Source organism: Muscardinus avellanarius (assembly GCF_963383645.1).
Source record: "Muscardinus avellanarius genome assembly, chromosome: 7".
Classification (NCBI taxonomy): domain Eukaryota; kingdom Metazoa; phylum Chordata; class Mammalia; order Rodentia; family Gliridae; genus Muscardinus; species Muscardinus avellanarius.
This window is the reverse complement of record NC_137793.1, coordinates 88,637,120-88,656,397: the sequence shown is the minus strand read 5'-3', so window position 1 is coordinate 88,656,397 and position 19,278 is coordinate 88,637,120. Positions and strand designations below refer to the sequence as shown.

At 48.6% G+C, this 19,278-nt stretch overlaps 1 protein-coding gene across 8 annotated transcripts in view; it reads left to right on the top strand.

The window, feature by feature from the left end:
* NAV1 (neuron navigator 1) overlaps positions 1 to 19,278 on the top strand; it is a gene marked incomplete at both ends in the record, with an annotated part of 206,485 nt that overhangs the window by 108,425 nt on the left and 78,782 nt on the right. For 5 of the 8 annotated variants that reach the window (XM_080699278.1, XM_080699279.1, XM_080699276.1 and 2 more), the window contains one exon: positions 8,396 to 8,448. The exons of the other annotated variants lie outside the window; for them this stretch is intronic. In XM_080699278.1, the coding sequence (XP_080555404.1) occupies positions 8,396 to 8,448 (53 nt within the window). Of the gene's footprint in view, positions 1 to 8,395; positions 8,449 to 19,278 lie in introns of those variants that run through there. 8 annotated transcript variants of the gene reach the window in all.

Below are 19,278 nucleotides of genomic sequence, written 5' to 3'. Positions count from 1 at the left end.
CTTTGTAACAGTCCTACATTCAGTGAGTGCTTCTGGAGCACCTACTGTATGCCAGACGCTGTGGATACAGCAGGAGGGAAAAAAAACAGGCACTGTTCTTAAACTCATATATGAGAAAGAAATGGCAAATAAGCAAGCAAATATAAAAATTAATATATACTAGTTTAGGGGGTGCTGTTTCATAAGAAAAAATAAAGCTGGGTAAGGGGCAGAAAGCTGGGGTAGGGGCTATTTAAGATAGGGTGGTTAGGGAGGGCTTCTTTGGGAAATGATGCAGATAACCAGGGATAAAGCTGTCTAGCAAACAGAAGCGCCTGTACAAATGCCCTGAGGCAAGAATGGGCATATGTTCAAGGAGCTGCAAGGAGGTCAGTGTGGCTGAGCAGAGTAAACAAAGGGAAGAGCAGTCAGAAATAAGGCCAGGAGGTAGCCAGGGGCCAGGTGTGCCACGGCGAGGGCGCGGCTTTTGCCCTAGATGAGAGGGGAGCCACTGGAGGACCGCAGGGAGAGGAGCGATGCCATCTGTCATGTGTTGAGGGGGTCTGTCTGGCTACTGTGAGTAGAAGAGACCACACCAGAAGCCAGAGGCTTGAAAGTAGCCTCTGCAGCAGTCTAGGAGAGAGCAGACGAGAACACGTTTCTCATACCTGGGGATAGAGGTGAAGGTACGCAGAAGGGTTTTGAGCATTAAAAGAGATGATATATGTACAGTGATTTCTTAATAAGTCGTATGAGGTTTCATGTTTCCCAGATATTTGGGACCCGACTCAATAATGGGCATCTGAGAGAGTGGGTGCTTAGAGTGCTCTGAAATAATTACTTCTGGTTTAATCCCAGCATTTGGGAGGCTGAAACAGAAGGATCACAATTGGCAGACAGCCTCAGCTATTACTTAGTGAGGCCCTTTGCAACTCAGTGAGATCCTGTTTCAAAATAAAGAATAGAATATAGGGCTGGGGGTGTAGCTTAGAGGTAGAATGCCCCTGGGTCCCACCCCCAATACCAAAATAATTGCTTCTGGTCTTGGGATCTCCTGAGCGAGTGAGCGAGCGAGCGAGAGGTGGGGGGGAGAGAGAAGGAGGAGGAGGAGGAGAAAGAGGAGGAGGCGGGGAGGAGGAGGAGGAGGAAGAGGAGGAAGAGGAGGAGGAGGAAGAGGAGGAGGAGGAAGAGGAGGAGGAGGAGGAGGAAGAGGAGGAGGAGGAGGAGGAGGAAGAAAAGAGAGAGTGTGTATCTGTTTAGTGGTTCCTCCTGAAAGCCTTACTGTAGTTGCAGCCTCTCCAACCTCCCCTCCCCTCCAGCCCCTCACTCTCAGAACCACACAGAGAGGCTAATGTGTTGGAATGGTGGAGACAGGGTATCCATCTGGTCCTACCAAGACAGTAGCTCATGATATAGGATGTGGTAGGGGCTCCCCTCTCTGCTTGGGCTCCCAACTGCAGGGGTGGTGGGAAAGGCAGGTCTCCTTGAAGGTTATATAAATATTTGCCGAACAGTAACACAGCTGGGAGCAGGGCCCCTTCCTCCAGCTGGATCATTTGCCATCCCAGAAAAATCTCAGCTGGAATCAGGGCTGGGCTTTGAAACACTCCCCTGTACATCTGCAGACTCTCAGTGCCCCAACTCAAACTATTCCATCTGCCAATCTTTCAGTCTTAGCTCCGGGCTGGCCTACCATTGCCTAGTAGAAAGGATCCTGGCTAAACCAGACGTGGTGGCACACGCTTGTAATCCCAGCGTTTGAGAGGCTGAGACAGGAAGATCGTGGTTTGCAGCCAGCCTCAGCTACTTAGTGAGGCCCTTTGCAACTCAGTGAGACCCTGTTTCAAAATAAAGAATAAGAAATGGGGCTGGGGATGTAGCTCGGAGGTAGAATGTCCCTGGGTTCCATCCCTAGTACTTCAAAAAAGAAAAAAAAAAAGGGAAGGGGAAGGATCCTGGCTCAGGAAGTAGGAGACCTAAGTCCTAGGTAGGGGCTTTGAACCCATACTTGCCCTTTCTGGGCTTCATTTCCTCCTCAGTGAAAAGGAAGGGGTTGAACTATGTGACCTCTGAAGTCCTTTTTGGCTTTGACATTCTGCTCTTCCTTCTCTTTTTTTTCTTTTCTCTTTTTTCACTTTTCTTTTTCTTTTTTGCAGTACTGGGGATGGAACCCAGGGGCATTCTACCTTCGAGCTATACCTCCAGCCCTATTTTTTATTCTTTATTTTGAAACAGGGTCTCACTGAGTTGCAAAGGGCCTAAGTAGCTGAGGCTGTCCTCGAAGTGCGATCCTCCTGTCTCAGCCTCCCGAAAGCTGGGATCACAAGTGTGCGCCACCATGCCTGGCTTCTTCTCTTTTTCTTATACTGGAAATTGAACTCAGGGGCATTCGACGTCCTACTTAAGCCTCTAGTCTTCTTAAGTTCTTATTCTGAAACATGTTTTTGCTAAGTTGCTGAGGGTCTTGCTAAATTGCTAAGGTTGACCTTGAACCAGCAAGCCTCCTATCTTAGAAGCTTGACATTCTGGACCCTCTGACTGCACAAACCAAGTCTTGTCCAGGCTACCTGGCGCCTCCTGCAGGAAGGGCCTTCAGGTTGGTGAGGAGAGGCAGCTGCATCTCTGGGTCAAGAGAAGAGAGAAGAGGCGTCTGCCATGCACATAGACAAGGAGCTCTGTAAGATTCAGCTGTTGCTAACAGGTGAAGAGATCCACTAGTTGCTAGGTATGGTGGCACACACCTGTAGGCCCAGCTGTGAGAGGTTGAGGCCAGCCTGGGCAACATAGTGAGACCTCATTTTAAAAACAAAACAAAAGAACACGGTTGACCACTGACTTGAGAGTGGTATCTTTATTGGTTTCATGCCTGTGGCCAGATTACCTCAGGCTACTCTCTGAACCTCTCTGGCCTTTTTTGTTCCAAAGAAAGTCTAATAACACCTGCCTTGGATCTCTAGGATGTTTGAAAATAGAATAAAATTATTCATGTGAAAACTTCTGCTACCCAGAGGCTGTTGTAGACATTTCTATCAAGGCCACAACAGATGATTCCCTCAGGACTCAGTAGGGGTCTCTGCGGGACCTGGGGCAGGTGTTTGAAAGCTAAATCAGGGGATGCAGCTAGGTAATTCTCCACCAATTCAAAAGAAGTCACAGAACTGCCACTCCCAAATCCTTTCTCTTCCTTGCCCGCCCCTCCATCCTGGTTTAATTCCCTCTCTTTGTATTACTCCATACTATGCCTGTGTCTGCCAAGGTGCTACCAGCTTAGTCTGACCAGGGTGTGCAGGAGTCTTGGGGCCCATCTTCCTCACACAGGGGCTGAGGGAGGTGTTCTGGCTGGGACTTGTGGAGGGGCAGGGGCTCCTCAGTCTGAGGCGTTAACCAGCTCTCAAGTTAATGGGAAAGAGAAGAATAAGAGCAAGCCAAGGACAGAGAGGTGGATGCCCACCCTGGGACCCTTCATTTCTACGGCTTGCCAGGAAATCAGTTGTGTGGTCAGGCTGCAGACAGTGGAATGGAGAAGCCCCAGGCAAATGACACTGGAATTCAGAGTGTACTGAGCTGTCTGACAGGTCTCTTTTTCCTTACCCTAATCTAACCAACCATATCAGCCTTAGAGGATATTGTCAGGGAGAAAAGCAGAGCTCCTCACAAACTGTCTCTTGATGTCTCTGTTGAAAATGGAACCTTGGAGCAGGATGTGGTGGCACATGTTTGTTATCCAGTACTTGGGAGGCTGAGACAGGAGGATCACAGGTTTGAGCCCAGCCTCACCTACTTACTGAGGCCCTCTACAACTTAGTGAGACCCTGTTTCAAAATAAGAATAAAAATAAGGTTGGTAGGCAGGTGTGGTGGCGCATGCTTTTAAGCCCAGTAGTTTTGAGGCTGAGACAGGAGGATTGCAGTTCACGGACAGCCTCAGCTACTTAGTGAGGCTCTTTGCAACTCAGTGAGACCCTGTTTCAAAATAAAGAATAAAAAAATAGGGCTGGGGGTGTAGCTTGGAGGTAGAATGTCCCTGGGTTCCATCCCCAGTACTGCAAATATATATTGGGGGGGCTGGTGCTGTAGCTCAATGGTAGAATGCCCCTGGGTTCAGTCTCCAGTACCACGAGAAGGAAGGAAGGAAAGGAGGAAGGAAGAGAGGGAGGGAGGAAGGAAGGAAAAAAGAAAGAAAGAGGAACCTTGGGCAAGAGGACCTTGGGATGGGCCCCAAGTGACTCTAGAGATTCTTCAAGATGGAGTAGTGGTGCAGGGAGAGGAGAGCCCTCATAGGAATTTGCTGAGGGACCTCTCATACCTGTCAGTCTGCATCCTGTCCTTTGCTTTGGACATTTCCCAGCCTTCCTATGCCTCAGTTTCTCCCTTGTAGAGCCACCTCAAGGTGGGTGTGGTGTAACAGGTCTGTAATTTCAGTACTTGGGAGACTGAGACAGGAAGATTGCAGGTTTGCGACCAGCCTCAGCAACTTGGCAAGGCCTGCTACTACTTAGTGAGACCCTGTTTCAAAATGAAATAGGGCTGGGGGTGTAGCTCAGAGGTAGAATGCCCATCAATCCCCAGTACCACACACACACACACAAAGAGAGTCACTCTGGTATTGGCAGGAGAGAAAATGAGATCATGGCTCCCAAGGCTATTGAGAGAGAGGTGCCGGAGGAGCACAGAGGAGGCCTATCTGAGATAGATGGGCCTTTTTCCTCTCACCCTCTTTGGCTGGGTTTTCTTTCTGGAAGAGTGCCTGACTCCCATCTCCCTTGCAGCAGGTGTCTCTCCCCTCACCAATGTGTGCCTGGGCTGTCCCCCACGCCCTCCGCTGCAGGTTCAGTCACGCAGACTGGGACTTGGAAAGAAGTCACTCTGCATGTCCCCCACCGCTGTAGTCAAGGCCACCATATCACCCCACTCTGCTACACCCCCAGATGGACAAGGCCAGGGCCTCTCCCAGCATAGGAACAGGGCCACTGATAAAGGAGGCTGTGTTTTCCTGTCTTCACAAAAGCCCCAGACAGCTCTTCTCTTCAGTGCTGCCGTCTAATTACCCAAAGTGCCTTGATGTGTGGGATGAAAATAGCAGGTGCTAATTTGCATGCTATTTACTTAAGTGGCAAGGCCGCTGGGACCCTGCCCCTTACCTGTAAAACCCCATGCCAGGCTCTGCCAAGCAGGAAGGTAGACACTCCCAAGAGACTCATCAACAGGAAAAAGGGGACATATGGAGGGAACCACAGATGGATTCTGGTGGGTTCTGGAGTTCAACAATAAATCCCAAAGAGGCGGAGGTTTAGGGGACTCAGAAAGCTGAGAACCTCTCCCCTGAGCTAAGATGGCCCTCCCTCCACCTCATAGGGGTGAGATAGAGGGAGAGGGGGAGTGAAGGGTGCACGGGAAGGTAGGCAGGTTGCCAGGTATGAAGGAGAGGGTTAGGGCCGCCTAGGTTCTGCGGGCTGAGAGGCAATATTCAGGGACAGGTCAGTCCCCTGCATGAGACCTCCCTGCTCCATTTCCAGAAAGCCACAAAGGAGGAAACCTACAGCCAGACCTGGCGAGCAACACCCCCTGCTGATGACATTCCCTTGGTCATTTTACTCAGGCAGAGGCAAAAGAGAAGCTCTTATGGCGCCTGGCTATAAGCTATTGCCCAGAAGACCCAAGCTGGCTCTCCATAGCTGTGGGACAGAGCCTCCCTAGAGAATGAGGGGCACTGACCTCTGTTTAGGGTGGTAGCAAGGATGGGAGAGCCAGGACCTGGTCCAGGGACACCACACTGACCTGAGATAGAAGGATGTGCTGGAGAAATTCACCTGCCTCGCTCTGATTCCCTTCAAAGCTGATCTGCTTGGGGGCTGATGCACCTTTTATTCAAGGCAGAGAAAGGAACAAAAAATCTATTTGCTCTAAGGAATATCTATAGGGGGTAGATTAAGGGATCAGTTTAACAGTCGCTGCAGTGGGTTTTGTTTTATTTGTGTTGTTCGTTAGGGGTGTGTGTGTTCTGGTGGATTGTGTTAGGGGTGTGTGTGTTCTGGTGGATTGTGTTAGGGGTGTGTGTGTGTGTGTGTGTGTGTGTGTGTGTGTGTGTTAGTTACTGGGGGAGTTACATCCCCAGCCCTATTTTATTTTATTTTTTTAATTTTGAAAGAGGGTCTCACTTAAGTTGCTGAGAGCCTCCTAAGTTGCTGAGGCTGGCCTCAGACCTGCAATCCTCCTGTCTCAGCACCACCACACCTAGCTCACTGCAGCTTTTTATTTCCCTTTGATCTGAAAGCATATTTGGAAAACTTGGCCACAATATGTACTCCCTGGCTAAAAAAGAAAGGGGAAAAAAGGGAGGAAAGAAAGAAAGCCCTTCCCCAATCAGACTGTTCAGGGATCCAGAGACAGAGGTCCCTATGTAGACATTCCCACCTCTAAGAACTAGGGTTCACCCTTCTGGAGCTGTGACCCCATGACAGTGCTGCTGGACAGTTGGACTGGCCAGCGTAGGGTGGCTATTAAGGGGAAAGGGCTATCCCAAGGGCTCAAAGCACCCTCCAGACCTCATAACGGCTAGGGAGGAGGCAGGAACTCAGGAGTGCTTGCTCCCTAAACAGTGTGAGAACTGAGGCCCAGAAAGCTAAATGGGAGCCATGTTAGGCCTAAGAGGACACGTGTGTGGTCCAATCACTTCAAGTTGCCCCCAAACCAAGAGACAACTGCTCTGTGGTTATCGACATCTTGGTTCAAGACTTTAGAGAGCTTTTAAAAGAAACAATGATTGTGGTTGATTTTGTTGCTTAAACAAACTGCATACATGGGATTGAAGGTATAGGTCAGTAGTGGAGTGCTTGGTTAGCATGCATGAGGCCCTGGCTCGATCCCCAGCACTGCAAAAGAAGGAAGGAAGGAACGAACGAACTAACGAAAACTGCAGACATAATCTATCCATTTCTAAAACTTGCCCAGTGAACACTGAGTAGGGATGCAACACTACCCCTTCCAGGAGCAGAGTGAAGACCAGAAGGAGGAGGGTGGCACTAGTGGAGTCCTGCGCAGCTCTCCTTTCTCTTTGATGGGGAGAGTAAATTGCCAAGTGGGCCCTGGGGTGGGGGTGGGGTGCAACTGGAGGGCCCTGCTACTAGATGCTACTATTTTTTCTACTCAACAGAAAAACATTCCTCTCTTTTTCTTACACACACACACACACACACACACACACACACACACACACACACACACGGGATTGAACCCAAGGGCATTCTACCTCTGAGCCACATCCCCACCCCTTTATTTATGTGTGTGTGTGTGTGTGTGTGTGTGTGTGTGTGTGTGTGTGTGTTACTGGGGATTGAACCCAGGGGCATTCTACCTCTGAGTAACACCCTCAGCCCTAGTTTATTTTTATCTCACTAAGGATCTCACTAAGTTGCTTAGTGTCTGGCTGTAAGTTGCTGAGGCTGCCCTCGAACCTGCAATCCTCCTGTCTCAGTCTGCCAAGTACTGGGATTACAGGTGGGCGCCACCTTGCCCTTCCTAACTAGTCAGCTGAAAGGCTTGGTGAATGGTAGACCCTTCGGTGGTAGGAGCTGCTCCTTCTCCCACACTGTCTCCCCTCCCCCACCCCAGCACACTGATTACCTCTCTTAAGGTGTGAATGCTGCAGCTGTTAGGCCCCACCCCCTGGCTTATCAGGGCTTCTACCCTCCCCTCCCTCAGTAGGACGTTAGTGAGCAAGTCTCTGGCCATCTGCACACCCCTTCTGACCTTCACCACCCCCCATATCCCTCCATAAACCTCGTTTTAGGTGATGCATCCTGATTCTGTGCTCCAATTTATACTTATTTCTAAAAGCGTACAAAGGGGCCAGGAGGAAGCTGGGTAGAATCCCCCTGAGAAAGGGGTTCAACCCTGGCCTCTCAAGCCGGTACACACGGGCGCACCTTAGCCTCCAGAGACCTGGAAGTGCACCTCAGCTCACGCCCCCTTCTGCCTGCGCAGTGAGTCAGAGAGCCTGAGAGGTAGCAGCCGGCATCCTAGGGGTTAACTCGGGAGCAGCCCAGGTGCAGATCGAGGACCCCCGTCCTCTCCAGCACCTCGCGGCTTCCTAGGCCACCGGAATCGCGGAGGCTGCGGCGGCTCTTTGTCTACCTGCTCTGGGCGTTAAAGAGCCCGCTCACAACCTGCATCGCCGGGGCTCGGGACAGAAGTCAGCGACGGGGAAATGGGGCTCTGTCGCTTTAAGTGCAGCTGGAGTCGTAAGTACGAGCCCGGTGGTGGAGAGAAAAGCAAGCGGAGGGCCGGAGGGTTCGGTGTCGGCTCCTCCTCGTGGTCGGCGGCTTATACCTTCTCGGGTGTCAGCCGAGTGCTGGGCGAGGGTAGTCCCGGGGGTCGCTGGGTACCCACCCGGCGAATGGCCGCCTGAGCCCGGGAAGATGCTTCATCTGCCCCTGCCCAGGTCGGGGAGGACAGTGAATTTTACCCGCAGGTAAGCGTTCCAGCCTGCGAGCCGGAGCGGGGGTCCCGCGTGGGGGGCACCCCGCCGAGCCCCGACTCCGCCGCAGCTGCAGCTTCTGGGATGGGTGTGGGGTCCGCAAGGAGGAGGGTCTTGGCCGCGCTCCTTTGCTACCAGAAGGAGGGCTGCGCTAGCCGCCTGAGCCTTCTCGTCCCACCTTTTGGCTGGTCGGTATCGGGGCTGAGGTGGGATGTGGAGAGGGAAGGCAGGGCGCTTAGACCCCGGAGACCCGGACCAAGCAAGACAATAGCACAACTTGATTGGACTTGGATGGTTGCAGCTGCCGCGAGTGAGGCTGGGGACCGCAGGGACCTGGCGGGTGTAGGCAGAGGAGCCGGCAGCCCCACGTAGGCGCAGCCAAGGTGCCCCTAGCCCCGGAAACCCGGGGACTTCCTGGGGTGAAAGGTGTTAGGGAGGAAAGGCTCAGGAGCAGGGGGAAGAGGAGTTGTTGAATTTGTGACCCCACCGCTGGTTAGCTCTCTCCCTGCGGAGGAGTGAAAATCTGAGAGCTGGGGAGCCTGGGGAGTCTCGTGGCGAGGGTCAGTAGACCCGTTCTCACCTCGCAGGACATGTACAGTGGCTCCTTCTTAAAAGGGAAGTGAGTGTGGTCACAGCCAGCCGGAGGACAGAGTGCTTAGAAACTGCACTTCCAAGGGAGGGTTAGGAAATCCCAGCAGCTTCAGAAAGAGGGCTGGGGTTTTCTGTTTTTTTCTGGGATCTTCCCGTCTCTGGGCTGGAACCCCTTTATAACACTCCATCTCCTCAGCCTCCTTCAGGAAAGTGAATGGGAGACCCTGTGCTGGTACTGTGGCCACGCCCACCCCAAGCCTCTCTCCGCCCTCCCAACAGCCCAGCCTTGCACCCAGGCTCCTGCTTCCTCCTATTTTTGGAGGGAGCCCTAAGTGCTCCCCTAGGTGCAGTTGCCTCTCTGCCTACAAAGGCTTAGGTTAAGAGCAAAGAACTGGCCAGGCTTGGCAAGAGAGGGGCAGCTACCTCAGTGCCTCCCCTGCAGGATGGCAAAGTCCTGCTGGCCCCAAACTTCTTGTCCCCTTGTACCACAGGACACTGACTGCAGCCCTGCAGCTGCTCTGGAATGTGATGACTGGTAAGATGGCTGAGAGGACTGGTGGGGCTGCTCTTAAAAGGAAGCAGTTCCTGAACCGAGAATAGATCCTTTTAGGGACCTCTAGGGACTCTTCTTCAGGTGAGATGTGGGACTGAGATGTGCATAGCTGGACTGGGCCCTAGAAGGTGGAGGGAAGGGGCTGTTCATGACCTCCAGGGCCCCTTCTATCACCGCCAGCTCAGTTCAGACCTACTTATGATCCACACAGGCTGTGGCCAAGGGAAAATCATTAATTTGTATTTATTTGTTATTTCTGTGCTGGGAAGAAAATTGTCCCCACCCAACCAAGATTTGTATTGGCTGTGTCCTTGTTCTTTGCCTTCCCGACCTCTGGGTGGTGTGAAAACCCCCTAATGATTCCAGCACCTTTTCCTTGAGCCTGGCACCCCCTCACACACAAACAGCCTTTGCTAGGCTACTCCATTCTTTTGGATTGGTGTTCTCCCTGCCTGTTTCCGCAACCTCACCCCACTCCAGGGAAAGCACCCTATCCCAGGAGAACCCCTCCTTTATAGAGAGTGCTTAATGCCCTGTCCCGAGGCCACAGCTTGTTGTATACATTGAGGACCTAGCTCCTTACCAAAACAGTTTCTGGGCAGGTGTGCTGGGGCGGGGACCCACCAGCCTAGCCCTGGGAGAGAAGCAGGTCACATTATACCTATCCAGCCTGCTGCCCACCCTGCCCACCGCCTGCCTTCTGGGGTGGGGCTGGGTGAGGCCTGCGGGTTTCCTTTCCTTCCAAGCCCAAGAGCTGTTGGCTGAATGTTTTTGGTAGACAAGGAGAGAGGAGGATGTTGTAAAGTGCAGGTCAGTCCTCAAATTGCCACACTTTGATTATAAAATTTAACTAGCCTGGCTCCAATCCACTGAGGGGGAGTGTAGCCCAAGCCTTTGCTCTGGGGACAGCTCAAAAGCTTCCCTGTAAATGATGTTTGGCTGAGGCCAGCAGGGGGATCTGGGGATCAAAGGGCCTTCGTCCCTGCAGGCTCGCTCAGGTTCCCCTTAAGCTCCAAATGAGGCGGCACTGGGAGGCAGTGAGGGTTCCCTGTGAATCACTTAACTGGCCCTCAAGTGTCTCCTTGACCCTTGTTTTGATGAGTGAGTGGAGAGCAGGCAGAGGTCTTGCCTCTCAGCTAGGACAATTGTTTCTGCCCTGGAAAGCTCTATCCATCAGCATAAGCATAATGCTGAAGATACAGTCGTTCTTAGACACCTCAAGCGCTATGGTCTGGACAGGAAACCCCTTTCACTTTCTGCCCCGGCAAACATGGTCCTTCTGTGTCTTCCAAGCAGGAAGCTTAGAATCCAGCCCTCCCACGCCCCGTCCTGAAAAGGACTCCTAGGTAAGGCTTAGGGATGAGTAGGAAAGAGACCTGCTCACTGCATTTGCCCAACCCACAGAGAGAATCCCTGGGTCATTTGGTTTGGCACGAACTCAGCCTCTGAGGGGACAGATGCCTAGGGACAGCAACATCAGTGAGCTGCATGTCGTTAGAGGGTTTTATGGGGCTAGGCACACCACAGGCAAGCCACACTTGCTGGCTTAACCTCTTCCTGCAAAGCCCCTGCTTTTCAGCTTGGGAAGCATGGGCCAAGAGGCTCCAAGCAGGAAGTATCTTAATAAGAACAGCTTAGGGCACAGCAGTCTGTACCCAGCATCTGAACCAGTCACCAAACACTACCTGAGCTGGATGAGAGGATAGCAGGTTCATAATCAGCCTCAGCAATTTAGTGAGACCCTCAGCAACTTAGCGAGTTCCTGTTTCAAAATAAAATATAAAATAGGAGCCAGGCATGGTGACATACACTTGTAATCACAGCATTTGGGAAGCTGAAACAGGAGGACTGGGGTTTTTGGACAGCCTCAGTTACTAAGTGAGGCCCTTTGCAACTCAAAGAGACCCTGTTTCAGAAAATAAAGAATAAAAAATAGGGCTGGGAGTGTAGCTCAGAGGTAGAATGCCCCTGGGTTCAATACTCAGTACCTCCCCCAATCACTACCTATACTAAAGGCTTTAAAAACATTCTTTATTTAATCTTCACAACAACCCTATGATGTATATATATTTTTATTACCATCCCATTTTGCAGATGAAGAAACATACTTAAAATCACAGCAGTGGGATTGGTCCTCACACCTAGGTCTGTGTGACTCCCCAGCCAACCCTAAGTACTGTGCTCTAAGGAGACTATTCTCATCGACACCAGTCCAGGCCCTGGGAGTGCTAAATGCTGAAGATGTAGTCATTGAGGGTAATCTCAAGCCTCATCAAAGGTTTCGGGTGGCCTGGGACTCTGCTGGGAATGCAGTGGGAAGATTACTGGCCTTGAAGTTAGAGGGCCTGGCTTGGAACTTGCTCTACTTCTTTGTTACCTTACAGAGGCTGCTTAGTCTCAGTTTCCTTCTCTGTGAAGTGGGCATGATTTCTGACCTATCTGCCTTACTGGGTTTGTAGTAATGACGATGAAAAAAATGTGGAGAGCAGAGTGCTTCTCACGTGTGAGTTTTATAAGGAAACTGACCAGTTGAGGTCCCTCCCAGCTGCACGGTCGTTGCCTTTTTCCTTGGCATCCTTCTCTTCCCTCTTGCTGGTCTCTATCAGTATAATTGTCTAAATAGCTCCTCCAGCTTAGAACCTCTCTTTTATTTTTATTTAAGTTCTTAATTGCCCTGCTTCAGATTTCTGTTCAGTCCAAATTTTCTGCTCATTAGGATGATATATTCATATATCCTATTTTATGGCAATTTACATAAATATAGACTTTTTAAAAACTTAATCATTTTAAAAAGCACCCATATTCATTCAAGCTTTATTATGTGATAACTTCACACCAACCACTGTGCTGGATGCTAGAGAAACAGAGCTGAAACCTAGAGAGTTTACATTCATTCATTCATTCATTCATTCAAAAAACCTTAGTGAGCACCTGAGATGCCAGGCACAATGCTGGGTGCTGGGAATACTGAGTATCAGTATTGATACTCAATACTGAGTAGCAAGATAGACCCTGCATTCAGAAGTTTATGGCTATATATCAAAAACAGATGAATTCAATGAATCATGAAAAACATGAGGGCATAATTGCAGGAGGGTGCAGTCAGGTAGAAGAGACCAGAGGAAGGAAATAACTGATAGCAGATCCTGGGTGCAATAACTGGAAGCTAGAAGGAAGGCGCCGTATTTAGAGTGATCCTGGAAGGCTTTATGGAGGAGGCAGCATTTTCATTGTGTATGGAAGAGAAAATAAGAGTTTTCCAGAGGGACAAGACTTTCTTACAGAAGACAGGGACTTTCCCCCAGTTGAGAGGTTTTGCCTCATCCAAGTTGTCTGCCCAAACCCGCCATCACCAGGGGCTCTTCAGTCACTCTGGCCCCGTGTCTGAGAATCATCTGAGTCAGGTAATTGAGTGAAATTTTCTCTACCCAGTAGCACCAGGATATCTTTGTGTAAGCCTTTGATAGTGCTACTGGCCAGGTCCTCAGGACCTGGATGTCTGTATCTCAAAAGGTCATGGCATAATAAACTGTCCTTTGGCTGTCTTTGCCACTAAAGCAGAGTCAAAAAATTTTTTTCTTTTGGTACTAAGAATTGGACCCAGGGACTTTCTTTCTTTTTTTTCTTTTTTCTTTTTTTTTTTGTGTGGTACTGGGGGTGGAACCCAGAGGCTTTCTACCTCCGGGCTATACTCTCGGACCTATTGTATAGTTTATTTGCAAACGGGGTCTCACTAAGTTGCTGAGAGCCTAACTAAGCAGCTGAGGCTGGCTTCGAACCTGCGTCATCCTCCTGTCTCAGTCTTCCAAGTGTGGGGATTACAAGTGGGCGCCACCACACCCAGCTGACACAGGGGCTTTCTACCTGCAGAATACACCCCCCAGCCCTTTGTCTTTTTACTTTTTATTTTGAAACAGGGTCTTGCTAAGTTGCTGAGGCTCATCTTGAACCTGTGATCCTCTTGTCTCAGCCTCCCAAGTATTGGGATTATAGGAGTGTGCCGCCACTCCTGGCTAGAATCAAATAATTCTCTTTTTTTTTTGGTAGTACTGGGGTTCCTGGAAGCCCTTCTACCTCCGGGCTACACTCCCAGACCTCTTTTTACATTTTATATTTGGAAACAGGGTCTCCTAAGCCAGCGCGCGCGGCTGGCTTCGAACCTGCGCGATCCTCCTGTCTGCCTCCCAAGCGCGGGGATTACAAGCGTGCGCCACCACGCCCGGCTAGAATCAAATAATTCTAACCACAGAGAGAATATGTAGGATGTAAGAATTCATCCCCAGCCTAACTTTTTCGGAATGCTTCAGAAATTTCCTAGAAATGCTCGATTTGGGGACATGATTGGGCATTTTAAACTTTAACACCCCTATCCCATGAAGACTCTGACTCATCCTTGGGGAAGAAATATTGAAAAGGAAAGAACATGAAAGCCCACCTCCCCCTCCCCCATGCATGTGCTCACACACACACATAGTAGCCTGGCGCTGGTCCTTAAGTACTGGGCCCCATCAAGAAATGTGTGTTGTAATCCATGGACTCTCAGAGGATATAGCAAATATGAAATTCCTCAAAAACTACTTTTTCAGCTTCGTGTATTGCTGCAGGTGCAATTGGAAGTGGATAAGTTTGTTGTTCAAAAGAGGGCAGCTGGGTACAATGGCACATGCCTGTAATTCCAGTATTTAGGAGGCTTACACAGGAGGAGCACAGGTTCCAGGGACAGCTTCAGCAATGTAGTGAGATTATTTTATAACAAAAATTGAAAAATAGAGCAGGAGTATAACTTGGAAGTAGAAGACTCCTGGGTTCAATCCCCAGTATCAATCAACCAATAAATAAATTAATTAAAAAGGAGGACAAAGAGGAGTTGTATACCTACCTACAGTTTGCCAGGCATTGAGCTGAGTATTTTATTATTTTGTTTGCTCCTCCCATCTACCCTTAAAATCTGACATGACCACTTTTGCTATGTGAGCGTATGATCAGGGAGGAAAAGTGCTTGTTCTCTGTCACAGGCCGTAAGTAGCGGAACAGAAATACTGACCCAATTCTGATTGGCTCGATACTCATTTCTCTCTAGAATCTACAAGTCGGAGGAGCATGGTGGTGCTTTCTGCAAGCTTCCTTTGGGGATGGTTAGTTTCTATAAAGATGAACTGCCAATGGGGTTCCCAACCTCCCAGAAAGTGGCTTTCCAACAGATCTATTTATATATTTTTTCCCATATCCATTTATAATGTGGTAATGATTCGGACCAATCATACGTGCCTAAGGTCTAGAGACTTGTATTCAACTGACATATACGTGGCAATTTTTTTTCTTCTTTGTGGTACTGGGGATTGAACCCGGGGCCATGTGTATCTTGTGCAAATGCTCCACCATTGAACCACACCCCTAACCCTATATGTGAATTTTAAAAAATCATTTATTTGTGGTGCTGGTATTGAACCCAGGGTCATTCTACCTCTGAGCTACACCCCACCCCTATTTCATTTTTTTTATTATAGGGCCTCACTAAGTTGCAGAGGCTGGCCATGAACCAGCGATCCTCCTGTCTCGGCCTCCCTAGTACTGGGATTATAGGCGTGTGCTACCACGCCTGGCTTGTGGCATTTAATAATGGTCATTTGATGATGACCAAAACCGACAGAATACCATTGAGAGGTTACATAACTGTGACTTTGGATGGACCCTGTTGATCTAGTGTTACATCACAATTAACTCTGCAGCCTGGCTCAAACATGTCTTCTGAAATAAAACAGGTACAGAAGATAGAAGCAAATCCACCAGCAAATATTTATTCATTACCTATCATGTGTCCTAAATTGTGTTAATCACCACAGAGGAAACGAGAGATGACCTGTTTTCATTGAAGGTACCACGTGATTAACTTGTCATGGAGTTAGGTGTTGACACCTGACACCTGGAGACCAGGGAATCAGAAATGTAAAGGAAGCTCTGTGCCCCAGCCAGGAGCAGGCGCACTGTTAAGTAGAAGGGCTGTGTGTGGCAGAGTCCTGGGAGCTCAGACACATTGCAGAGAAACTTGGAAAGCGTTCAGGAAGGAAGGAAGCCCTCAGACGTGAAGATAGAAAGAGGGAGGGAGCGCCCAGGCCCAAGATGCACCTTGGAGAGAGTTTGTGTGGCAGTGGGGTCCATAGGCAGTGTGTAAAAAAGATAAGTCCTTCTCTCTCTTTCAAATTTGCTCCCCTCCAAGGTCCCCATTCTTGAATCTGAGTGGTAGTGGTCCTGATATATTCACACATGCTTTCGGTATGAGAAAATGTTATTTTTCAGGCTTAGAAAGTTTTCCTGGGGATAATTTTTTTTTCTTTTCTTTTTGGTACTGGGGATTGAACTCAGGGCCATCCTATCTCTGAGCTACTTACCCCCCAGAATTTTTTGACAGCGAAACAGGGTCTCACTAAGTTGTTGAAGGTCTTACAAAATTGCTGAGGCTGGTCTTGAATCTTTGAGCCTCTCATCTCAGCATCCCAAGTACTAGGATTACAGGCCTGCGCTGCCACGCCCAGCCCCATTGGTTATTTTCTATTATTTTGTGAGACTATCCTGGACTCTCAGGTTTCCATCCCTATAATCTGCCAATCATGTGAATTTTAAAAGTAGGTTTTTAACAACTTTAAAACAAAAATAGTGTATATACCAAGGGATAGAACTATATCTCAGAGGCTCTCAAGGAAAACTGATATTTGAGAGTTACTGCTAGGTATTATGAGGTTCTGCAGTATTATCCCTCAGCACAGTGGCAGAGATAGCAGCAGTGTTCCAGGGTATACATCCTGTACTCTGCTCCTTCTTCCCTCTGAGATGTGGTTGAAAAGTATACTCGATTAGCTACTTATCAGATCCCTGGAAACGGATGCCCGCTACTGAGCGAGAAAGTCTCCTTAATAAAATGCTAACGTACCATGATGGTGTTATTTTCACCTCCTGGAAGCTTGCACCATTTCTTCCTGTTTCTTTTGTTATGGATATATTCAGTTCCCATAAATTGTACCATTTCCCTCTATTCAGTCTTCTTTCTACTAATTCTAGGTACTCATCTTTGTAATTTCTTTTCCCAGTGTGTGTGTGTGTGTGTGTGCGCGCGCGCGCACGCTTTTTTATCCTTGTAATTTCCAGCCCAGAGTTCTTGTGCCTACTGAGTGCTCATCATCTCGAGACCCTTCCTCCAGGACCTAGAGCTCCCTTTGGCAACCCCAGGTGCCTCCTGGTTTGGCATGAGCCGCTCATCGGGGCAGATGGAGTGCCATCCTTTCCTGGAAAGCTGGCTGTCTGCGTGAGGCGAGCTCATGCAGGCCTCTCTGCTGAGTGTTCACATGCACTTTAGAACAGTTACCTCTAGGTATAATGAAATGAGCAGTATGTTAATTAATTAGTTTTTTGTCCCATTATTAAGTGTTCTTCCCCCACTTTTCCCCCCTGCTTGGCTCATGATTCTGTGCACACACATGTGCATGCCTTACTAGGGATTGAACCAGAGGCTTTCTACCTCTGCCCTATTTTTTTAAATTTTGAAACAGTGTCTCATTAAGTTAGGGGAGGGGCTTCACTAAATTACTGAGGCTGGCTGTGAAACTGTGATCCCCCTATTTCAGCCTCCCAAGTACTGTGATTACAAGTGTGTGCTACCACACCTGGATCACTATTCTTTTTTTTTTTTTTTTTTAATGGTGTTGGAGATTGAACACAGGAGCATTCTACTTCTGAGCCACACACCCCCAGCCCTATTTCACTTTGAAACAGGCTCCTGTTAAGTTATAGTGCAATGGCCTTGAACCTGTCATCCTCCTGTCTCAGCCTCCCAAGTGCTGGGATTATAGGCATGTGCCATGACAAATGGCTTACTATTCTGTCTCTTTTCTTTTTTGATAGGAATTAATTTTTTGTTCATTTCTTGGTGTATTGTGATTTAAAATAATAGCAGATTCATTGTTACATATTTGTACATGTACATACCCTTCTTTCCCACTCTTATAAATTAAATGTGAAGGAGGGTTATCATAAAAACACTGATTCTTTCATGTAATTTCTAGAAATTGCTTCTATCCTTTATAGATGTACCTCATATTTGCCATTACCTTTCAAGTGGTTTTCTTTTCTGAGACCTCATATGGAAACCCCTAACAAAACCTTAGTGCCAGCTGGCCGTGTGGTGCACGCTTGTAATCCCAGCATTTGGGAGGCTGAGACAGGAGGATTGCAGTTCGAGGACAGCCTCAGCTACTTAGTGAGGCCCTTGCAACTCAGTGAGACCCTGTTTCAAAATAATTAAAAAATAGGGCTAGGGGAGGGAGTGTCTCTCAGAGGTAAAATGCCCCTGGGTTCCATCCCCAACACCGAAAAAAATAAAACTAGTGCCAGAGAATCTATGTGCAGGAGGTGTTTAGAAAGGGAGATGGAATCTGGGCTGCAGCACTTCAGTGACCTCAGCGGGGAACCTAAAAGCTCCCACCAGGCTCCGCCTCAACTGGTGGGTAAATGAGACCAGTCCTGCGCTCTGGCTGAGAAACTAACCATGAGCCTCTTACAGGAGGGAAGGAATCATTGCTTACTCATGCGCAACCTGGTTTAGGAGCTTTCCTGCTATCTGAAAAACTCATTCTGGGAATTTGCACAGAGCTGTTCATTGTGAAAGCAGCTTTGATCCCCAGAGTGTCCAAAAGCCCTTGGAAAAAATTTTGCTGTGCCAAGGAGCCTATAGGAGCCTCCCAGAAGAATTCGAGACTCCTGGGTTTTGTGTCTGGTTTCCAAATAACCGTCTGCCCGAGCAAGCCCCTCTGTGACTTGGTGTTTCTTTTATAAAGCTGAACTAACTCTAACTTAGAACACTTCTGCCAGTAAAATAATACCATCCAAGTAAAATAATGCTAGTCATGTGATTTGAGCCCAAAGATTTTCAGGGATATGAGAATTTTTATTTCTATTAGCCACACTTCCTCATCCTTACCTCTAGACCTGATATTTAGCAAGGAAATTCAGAGATGAAGCCAGGAGGGATATATTGAAAAACAACAGAGGAGCCAGGCATAGCAGCATATGCCTGTAATCTCAGTATTTGGGGGGCTGAGATCGGAGGATAACATGTTCGAGGTTGACCTCAGGAACTTAGAGTAACCCTGTTTCAAAATAAAAAAATAAGTAGGGCTGGGGGTGTAATGCAGAGGTAGAATGTCCCTGGGTTCAATCTCTAGCACACACACACACACACACACACACACACACACACAGAAGGAAGGAAGGAAAGAAGGAAGGAAGGAAGGAGGAAAGAAAGAAAGAAAGAAAGAAAGAAAGAAAGAAAGAAAGAGAGAAAGAAAGAAAGAAAACAACAAAGGTCAGAAGCAGAGCCATGACGATGCCTTCAGCCTTGTGGGTTCCACTCTGGCCAGCCAAGTGGTTCTTGGCATCAGACAGAGTAGAGCCATCTACCCCCTCTTCCTCCTTCTGTCCCCTCAAATGCATCTTCACACATGGACCATGAGCTGCCAACAGGCTGCTCTTGGCTGTACCTGTAACCTCTGCTCCCACCAGTCACATAGAATGTTTTCCAAAAATCGTGTGTGTTCCCAAATCTATTGATGCCGGTTAGTTTTATACAAGTTAATTATTACTTAAGTTTGATGACACAGAAGCACAAAAAGAACATCCCTTCTATCAAA